This window comes from Oncorhynchus nerka, linkage group LG2 (genome assembly GCF_034236695.1).
Source record: "Oncorhynchus nerka isolate Pitt River linkage group LG2, Oner_Uvic_2.0, whole genome shotgun sequence".
Classification (NCBI taxonomy): Eukaryota; Metazoa; Chordata; class Actinopteri; order Salmoniformes; family Salmonidae; genus Oncorhynchus; species Oncorhynchus nerka.
This window is the reverse complement of record NC_088397.1, coordinates 62671533-62679897: the sequence shown is the minus strand read 5'-3', so window position 1 is coordinate 62679897 and position 8365 is coordinate 62671533. Positions and strand designations below refer to the sequence as shown.

Sequence of the window (8365 nt, the reverse complement as noted above, 5' to 3'; positions counted from 1 at the left end):
GATTCCTCTGGTAAATCTAAATCATGGAAAGAGCAGGTGTTCCTAATTTGTTCTACACTCAGTGTATGTGGCTATGAAAGTCAATATTGCGGGAGAAGAAAATACATCTAGAAGCATATCTCAATCAGTAGCCCATGCAACCCAACAGCTGAACTTATTTCAATTTGTTTTTTTACAATTCTTAAAAAAGTTACAGGTAACTATGTTCTCACTGAGAAACTAAAGAGTAATTGGTTGAGTAGATATTTCAGATAACAAAACATTTATTACAGAGGAATAGCTGGCAAAAATAAACAATTACATTATTCATGTAACACGAACACCACTGAGCTATAATATTTTTTGCAAAAAATCAAATGTAAAAAAAAAAAAAAAAAAACCAAAAAGGGGAAAGAAATATCCTAGAAAATGTATGTCGGCTGGAGATGGATGGACTTGGTCCTGTTGGGTTGAGTTAGGTGGCTACACTCTGTAGCAGGGTGATGTTATCTCCTTTCAGCATGATCCTCCCTGAGAGAGATGGATGGAGAGATACAGGGAGGAATTGAGAGAAGTGAGGATAGATGGAGAGACACGTGATAAGCCTACAGTAAGTGACACTTCAGCCAACAGTCATGATGACCAGACTGGTTGATAGGACACACTTGCTCAGACTGCCAACAAAGGAAAGTTGTATGATCATCAACAACATATGAGAAGTAACTAGAGAAAGGTATTAAAAAAATACAATAAAAAATCTGCTTTTTTATTAAGTCCTTACTCAACTTGTGTTTGATGGCATTAATAGGCCCTATAAGACAAGCGTCACCTATCTAGTATGGAGTGTCAACAACGGCATGCTATTAGTACAACGTGCAGGACAGGGCTGCTTACCATGAGTTGGTCACAGACTAGTCTTAAGGGCTATCCTTCCTAATCTTATCTCGTTGACTTCAATATTGAATAATGCATTTTAATGGCAGTGCTGTCTGTTAAACACCTGCATTTGATTGGCTCTGGGCAATGATGTAGATATTGCAATTCCCCTCAGAAGAGGCATTTGCTTGTTTTGTCCGCATCACTTTTCTTAACATTTACATTTAAGTCATTTAGCAGACGCTCTTATCCAGAGCGACTTACAAATTGGTGCATTCACCTTATGACATCCAGTGGAACAGTAGTGCATCTAAATCTTTTAAGGGGGTGAGAGGGATTACTTTATCCTATCCTAGGTATTCCTTAAAGAGGTGGGGTTTCAGGTGTCTCCGGAAGGTGGTGATTGACTCCGCTGTCCTGGCGTCGTGAGGGAGTTTGTTCCACCATTGGGGGGCCAGAGCAGCGAACAGTTTTGACTGGGCTGAGCGGGAACTGTACTTCCTCAGTGGTAGGGAGGCGAGCAGGCCAGAGGTGGATGAACGCAGTGCCCTTGTTTGGGTGTAGGGCCTGATCAGAGCCTGCAGGTACTGAGGTGCCGTTCCCCTCACAGCTCCGTAGGCAAGCACCATGGTCTTGTAGCGGATGCGAGCTTCAACTGGAAGCCAGTGGAGAGAGCGGAGGAGCGGGGTGACGTGAGAGAACTTGGGAAGGTTGAACACCAGACGGGCTGCGGCGTTCTGGATGAGTTGTAGGGGTTTAATGGCACAGGCAGGGAGCCCAGCCAACAGCGAGTTGCAGTAATCCAGACGGGAGATGACAAGTGCCTGGATTAGGACCTGCGCCGCTTCCTGTGTGAGGCAGGGTCGTACTCTGCGGATGTTGTAGAGCATGAACCTACAGGAACGGGCCACCGCCTTGATGTTAGTTGAGAACGACAGGGTGTTGTCCAGGATCACGCCAAGGTTCTTAGCGCTCTGGGAGGAGGACACAATGGAGTTGTCAACCGTGATGGCGAGATCATGGAACGGGCAGTCCTTCCCCGGGAGGAAGAGCAGCTCCGTCTTGCCGAGGTTCAGCTTGAGGTGGTGATCCGTCAGGCGGGTCGGCCAGCGTTTTAGTAGCTTATCTTATGCCACCTAGCTTGTTCCAAGTCGGAAAAATGTCCAGGGTCCGGTTCCCAGAAGCTTCAAGAGACCAAATTAACCAAACTAGTTATTAAACGTGCATTTGAAAATTATCTAAATCTAATGCCTAAAATATAAATACAGCAGGCTATAGGCCCATTTCAATCATATTGAAATACATTTGGTTACATTTGTCTACTTTTAGGCTACGGTCTGTAATTTGTCTCAATATATTTCATGATGTGAGGCCTAACGTGCGCAATCATGTGCCAAATGAGTAATTTAGTGCATTTTTAATTGGGCAAGCATTAGAATAAGCCGCCTCTATTTGCAGCTGTAGGTGAAAATACCGCTCTAGGAGCTGATCCATCGTCAGTATTTTGAAATAATTATAATGTTAAGGTAAGATTTGAATTGGGAACACTGATCTGTGAGCAGCACTGCTTTCTTTTAATCCTATAAGTATTGACACACGCTCCAACAAAGCACTTACCGACTGTTCGCCCGTGTGGTGTTTTGGGAAACGCATGTTACATATTTGGCCTTTGTAAAGAAAGGTACATCATTGAAACGTATGTTTTTCAGTCACATGCAAAAGTACAGAAATGCTTTTGTTGCAAGCTCTAAACCCAACAATGCCGTAATAATTAACAATGAAATACAAAAAATAACAAGGTAGAACAAAAAACAATAGGGCCTAAATTATATTGGGAAACTGGGCCCAGAAACAAGCCGTTTGGAAAAATCAACTTGAACGTCCCTCAAACCGGTAATAACTAGTGGGGCACTCGCCTATAGTCGCTGAGCTCCGACTTCTCCCACATGTTGAACTCTGACTTCACAGACTAGCGCCTCGATTCCACCAACAGCATTACTGCATTTTGGTACACCAGAAGTACATTCATTTCCAAAGGAATGCTGCGTTGGCCTTGCAACATTGCAGAGGCAGTTGCAGTGCGTTGTGTGGTGCATACGTTGGATTTATCAAATGTATGCATCAAACTGTATGCGTAGACAGCTTGACAGAAATGGTAGCATTAGGTGAATATTGAACTTTTGTTGCACACATATCCCAATGATGTAGTGTACCATTTTGCGTAATGACGCTGTAGGTATGATCTAGGCATACGGCAATGAACTCAATAACAGCATTTTCAGCATTTACATTTTATTTAACTAGGCAAGTCAGTTAAGAACAAATTCTTATTTACAATGATGGCCTACCCTGGCCAAACCCTCCCCTAACCCGGACAACACTGGTCCAATTGTGAGCCGCCCTATGGGACTCCCAATCACAACCGGCTGTGATAGAGCCTGGGATTGAATCCAGGTCTGTAGTGACCCCTCTAGCACTGTAGCCTTAGACCGCTGAGCCACTCAGGAGGCAACAAAACATTTATTAATATGCTTTTTGAAAACGATCATTTGTTTTCAAAACACACAACTTGTTCCCAGCTTACAAGTACCGGTAGTATTTTTCCAAGTTTCCCACTTGTTATGAATGCGGCATTACAACCACGTGCGCGCACACGCCGACTTACCCAAGGGCTTCCTGTTCTTGGTCTTCATGTGAACCTCCTCAGCATCATCCAGAACCAGGTTCATGTATTCATCAAAGCCCTGAGAGAGAGAGAGGTTTGTTGCTTTCAACTACACATCTTGCTAGGTGTCAGCAGCCCTGGTGTAGTTTCAGGTGCTTTGACTAAGAGAATAAAGGAGGAAATATCGAAGGATGATCACTTACGATGATGCAGCCTTCTATCCGCATGTTCACCTGTTCATACAGCCACACTTGGATACGAGAGCGCTGCAGGGAGAAGAGGGAGAGAGGCTGTGATTATATTTGATGAGATTGCTAATGATTGTAATGTATTATAAAAGCATGAAGTCTACCACATTTGCAACTCGCAAGAACCACGACCATCAGATCATCTGACAAATGCAGAAAATATGAAACTTACGTTCTGTAGATACCTGAAAATAAGGTTCTGGTGGACATAGGGTCAAGGAACTGTGTCAAACATTTAGTTAGCAAACTGGCTGATTTGACTGCACATGTTTTCTGGAGTTACTGTTAGCTAGCTAACGTAACATAATAGAGCACGCATCACGGGTTACACTATTTGTGTTCCTGGACAAGCTAACCGCTTTGAGAAATATGCAATTAACGTTAATCAAACCAATGTTTAGCTGCAGAAAAGTAATTGTAGGTAGCTAACTACCACTAATAGTAGGTAGCTAACAATGAATGAAACGCAGCCTAGGGCAAAATATTGTACTAAGTTTTTCATCAAGAAAGGATACAATAGGCTGCACCATAACCTTCTGGACTTTCTGTCCTTGTCCTCTGTACGCCATCCTCGTTATGGGTTTAAGCTTTGTGGGTTTACGCTTTGTTGTCCTAAAAACAATTGTCAAAACGTTTCACTCGAAGGAAGACAAGAAACTCGAAATATTCACGTTGTGGTTCTTCAATGGCGCGCTTCCTGCTTTCCGCGTGCGCAAGCAGAGTAGACTCTCTTCAAAGTTGCAGCGCCCCTATAGGCGGGAGGCACTTACCACAGAACTGTATTGTAGGGGAACGCTTCACCCCTCCCCTGGTTCATGAGGAATGTATTACCACCTCTTCTTCCCCATGAGGCTCAATAGATGTTGCATGAACCCTCAGATCCTCAAGAGGTTCTACAGTTGCACCATCGAGAGTATATCGAATGGCTACATCAACGTCTGGTACGGAAACTGCACCGCCCTCGAATGCAAAGCTCTGCAGAGGGTGGTGCGAACGACTCAGTATATCACTGGGGCGATCTTCCTGCCATCCATGAACTCTATAGCACGCGGTGTCAGAGGATGGCTCGGAACATTTCCAGACTTCTCTCTGTTAACGTCCGGCAAGTGGTATCCGAGCATCAAGCTCCAACAGGCTCCGAGACAGCTTCTGTACCCAAGCCATAAGACTACTGAAAAGTCAAATGGCTAACTGGACGATCTGCAAACTCACAGGACTATCCACACACTCACTACCACTGACTCTGGATTAAAACCGAATTTCAATCAAATGCATAAATGTATGTATTGGATCGCAAAAAAAAAAGTTTGGTTTACCAATAAAATGGTCCGACTGTGAAGTCGACATACTCAGTATTCATATCCTGAAAGAAAGAAATTCTCACTACAATACATTTTAATAGAAAGTTAGCCAAATTAGATAAAATGTTGGTATCATGGAAAGGACAACACCTGTCTATTTGTGGAAAAAATCTCCCTAATTAATTAATTAATTATTTAGTCATATCCCAGTTTACCTGTTTGGCCCTGCCTAAACCTAACGACTTGTTTTTTTAAATTATATGAGCACAAATATTCCACTACTTGGAGCGGCAAACCAGACAAAATTAAACAGTCCTATTTATATAATGCGTATGAATTCAGAGGGCAGAAATGATTCAATATTAAAGCGTTGGACCTCTCACTGAAGACTCTCAGACAATGCGAAACAAGATTGTCTGGTCTGATGAATCCAAGGTTGAACTCTTTGGCTTGAATGCCAAGCGTCATGTCTGGAGGAAACCTGGCACCATCCCTACAGTGAAGCATGGTGGTGGCAGCATCATGCTGTGGGGATGTTTTTCAGTGGCAGGGACTGGGAGACTTGTCAGGATTGAGGCAAAGATGAATGCCGCAAAGTACAGAGAGATCCTTGATGAATACCTGCTCCAGGACTTCCGACTGGGGTGAAGGCTCCACTTCCAACAGGCCAATGACCCTAAGGACACAGCCAATACAATGCAGAAGTGGCTTTGGGACAAGTTTCTGAACGTCTTTCAAATCAAATTTATTTATATAGCCATTCTTACATCAGCTGATATCTCAAAGTGATGTACAGAAACCCAGCCTAAAACCCAAACAGCAAGTAATGCAGGTGTAGAAGCACGGTGGCTAGGAAAAACTCCCTATAAAGGCCAAAACCTAAGAAGAAACCTAGAGAGGGACCAGGCTATGCGGGGTGGCCAGTCCTCTTCTGGCTGTGCCAGGTGGAGATTATAACAGATCATGACCAAGATGTTCAAATGTTCAAAAATGACCAACATGGTCAAATAATAATAAGCACAGTATTTGTCGAGGGTGCAGCAAGTCAGCACCTCAGGAGTAAATGTCAGTTGGCTTTTCATAGCCGATCATTAAGAGTATCTCTACCGCTCCTGCTGTCTCTAGAGAGTTGAAAACAGCAGGTCTGGGACAGGTAGCACGTCCGGTGAACAGGTCAAGGTTCCATAGCCGCAGGCAGAACAGTTGAAACTGGAGCAGCAGCACGGCCAGGTGGACTGGGGACAGCAAGGAGTCATCATGCCAGTTAGTCCTGAGACATGGTCCTAGGGCTCAGGTCCTCCGAGAGAGAGAAAGAAAGAGAGAATTAGAGAGAGCATACTTAAATTCACACAGGACACCGGATAAGAAAGGAGAAGCACTCCAGATATAACAAACTGACTCTAGCCCTCCGACACATAAACTACTGCAGCATAAATACTGGAGGCTGAGACAGGAGGGGACAGGAGACACTGTGGCCCCATCCGATGATACCCCCGGACAGGGCCAATCAGGAAGGATATAACCCCCCCCCACTTAGCCAAAGCACAGCCCCCACACCACTAGAGGGATATCTTCAACCACCAAGTTACCATTCTGAGACAATGCAGAGTATAGCCCACAAAGATCTCCGCCACGGCACAATCCAAGGGGGGGCACCTACCCAGACAGGAAGAACACGTCAAGTGACCCCTCCTAGGAACGGCATGAAAGAGCACCAGTAAGCCAGTGACTCAGCCCCTGTAATAGGGTTAGAGGCAGAGAATCCCAGTGGAGAGAGGGGAACTGGCCAGGCAGAGACAGCAAGGACGGTTCGTTGCTCCAGAGCCTTTCCGTTCACCTTCACACTCCTGGGCCAGACTACACTCAATCATATGACCCACTGAAGAGATGAGTCTTCAGTAAAGCCTTAAAGGTTGAGACCGAGTTTGCGTCTCTCACATGGGTAGGCAGACCATTCCATAAAAATGGAGCTCTATAGGAGAAAGCCCTGCATCCAGCTGTTTGCTTAGAAATTCTAGGCACAATTAGAAGGCCTGCGTCTTGTGACCGTAGCGTACGTGTAGGTATGTACGGCAGGACCAAATCAGAAAGATAGGTAGGAGCAAGCCCATGTAATGCTTTGTAGGTTAGCAGTAAAACCTTGACATCAGACCTTGCCTTAACAGGAAGCCAGTGTAGGGAGGCTAGCACTGGAGTAATATGATCAAATTAGTTGGTTCTAGTCAGGATTCTAGCAGCCGTATTTAGCACTAAATGAAGTTTATTTAGTGCTTTATCCGGGTAGCCGGAAAGTAAAGCATTGCAGTAGTCTAACCTAGAAGTAACAAAAGCATGGATTAATGTTTCTGCATCATTTTGGGACAGAAAGTTTCTGATTTTTTGCAATGTTACGTAGATGGAAAAAAGCTGTCCTTGAAACAGTCTTGATATGTTCGTCAAAAGAGAAATTAGGGTCCAGAGTAACGTAGAGGTCCTTCACAGTTTTATTTGAGATGACTAGGGTAGCCTAGTGGTTAGAGTGTTGGACTAGTAACCGAAAGGTTGCAAGTTCAAATCCCCCAGCTGACAAGATACAAAATATGTTGTTCTGCCCCTGAACAGGCAGTTAACCCACTGTTCCTAAGCCATCATTGAAAATAAGAATTTGTTCTTAACTGACTTGCCTAGTAAAATAAAGATAAAATAAAAAAAACATCAAGATTTAATTGTCAGATTCAACAGAAGATCTCTTTGTTTCTTGGGACCTAAAACAAGCATCTCTGTTTTGTCCGAGTTTAAAAGTAGAAAGTTTGCAGCCATCCACTTCCTTTTGTCTGAAACACAGGCGAGGGCAATTTTGGGGCTTCACCATGTTTCATTGAAATGTACAGCTGTGTGTCATCCGCATAGCAGTGAAGGTTAACATTATGTTTTCGAATGACATCCCCAAGAGGTAAAATATAAAGTGAAAACAATAGTGGTCCTAAAACGGAACCTTGAGGAACACCGAAATTTACAGTTGATTTGTCAGAGGACAAACCATTCACAGAGACAAACTGATATCTTTCCGACAGATAAGATCTAAACCAGTCCAGAACTTGTCCGTGTAGACCAATTTGGGTTTCCAATCTCTCAAAAAGAATGTGGTGATCGATGGTATCAAAAGCAGCACTAAGGTCTAGGAGCACGAGGACAGATGCAGAGGCTCGGTCTGTCGCCATTAAAAGGCCATTTACCACCTTCACAAGTGCAGTCTCAGTGCTATGATGGGGTCTAAAACCAGACTGAAGCATTTCGTATACATTGTTTTTTTTTCA

At 43.9% G+C, this 8365-nt stretch overlaps 1 protein-coding gene across 1 annotated transcript; it reads right to left on the bottom strand.

Moving 5' to 3' along the window:
* Positions 1-374: 374 nt before the first annotated feature.
* snrpe (small nuclear ribonucleoprotein polypeptide E) lies at positions 375-4478 on the bottom strand. Its single transcript, XM_029687402.2, has 5 exons — positions 4284-4478; positions 3941-3967; positions 3724-3786; positions 3521-3599; positions 375-510 (listed from the first exon to the last, which is right to left on the bottom strand). The coding sequence occupies exons 1-5, from the start codon at positions 4335-4337 to the stop codon at positions 455-457; spliced, it is 279 nt and encodes a 92-aa protein (XP_029543262.1). The 5' UTR covers positions 4338-4478; the 3' UTR covers positions 375-454.
* Positions 4479-8365: the final 3887 nt, after the last annotated feature.

Coding starts and splice junctions, on each gene's coding strand:
- snrpe (XM_029687402.2), bottom strand. CDS start 4,337: ATGGCGTACAGAGGACAAGGACAGAAAGTCCAGAAGGTTATGGTGCAG. Junction 3,600..3,723: donor GGATAGAAGGCTGCATCATC/GTAAGTGATCAT, acceptor TCTCTCTCTCAG/GGCTTTGATGAATACATGAA. Junction 511..3,520: donor CAAGAACAGGAAGCCCTTGG/GTAAGTCGGCGT, acceptor CATCTCTCTCAG/GGAGGATCATGCTGAAAGGA.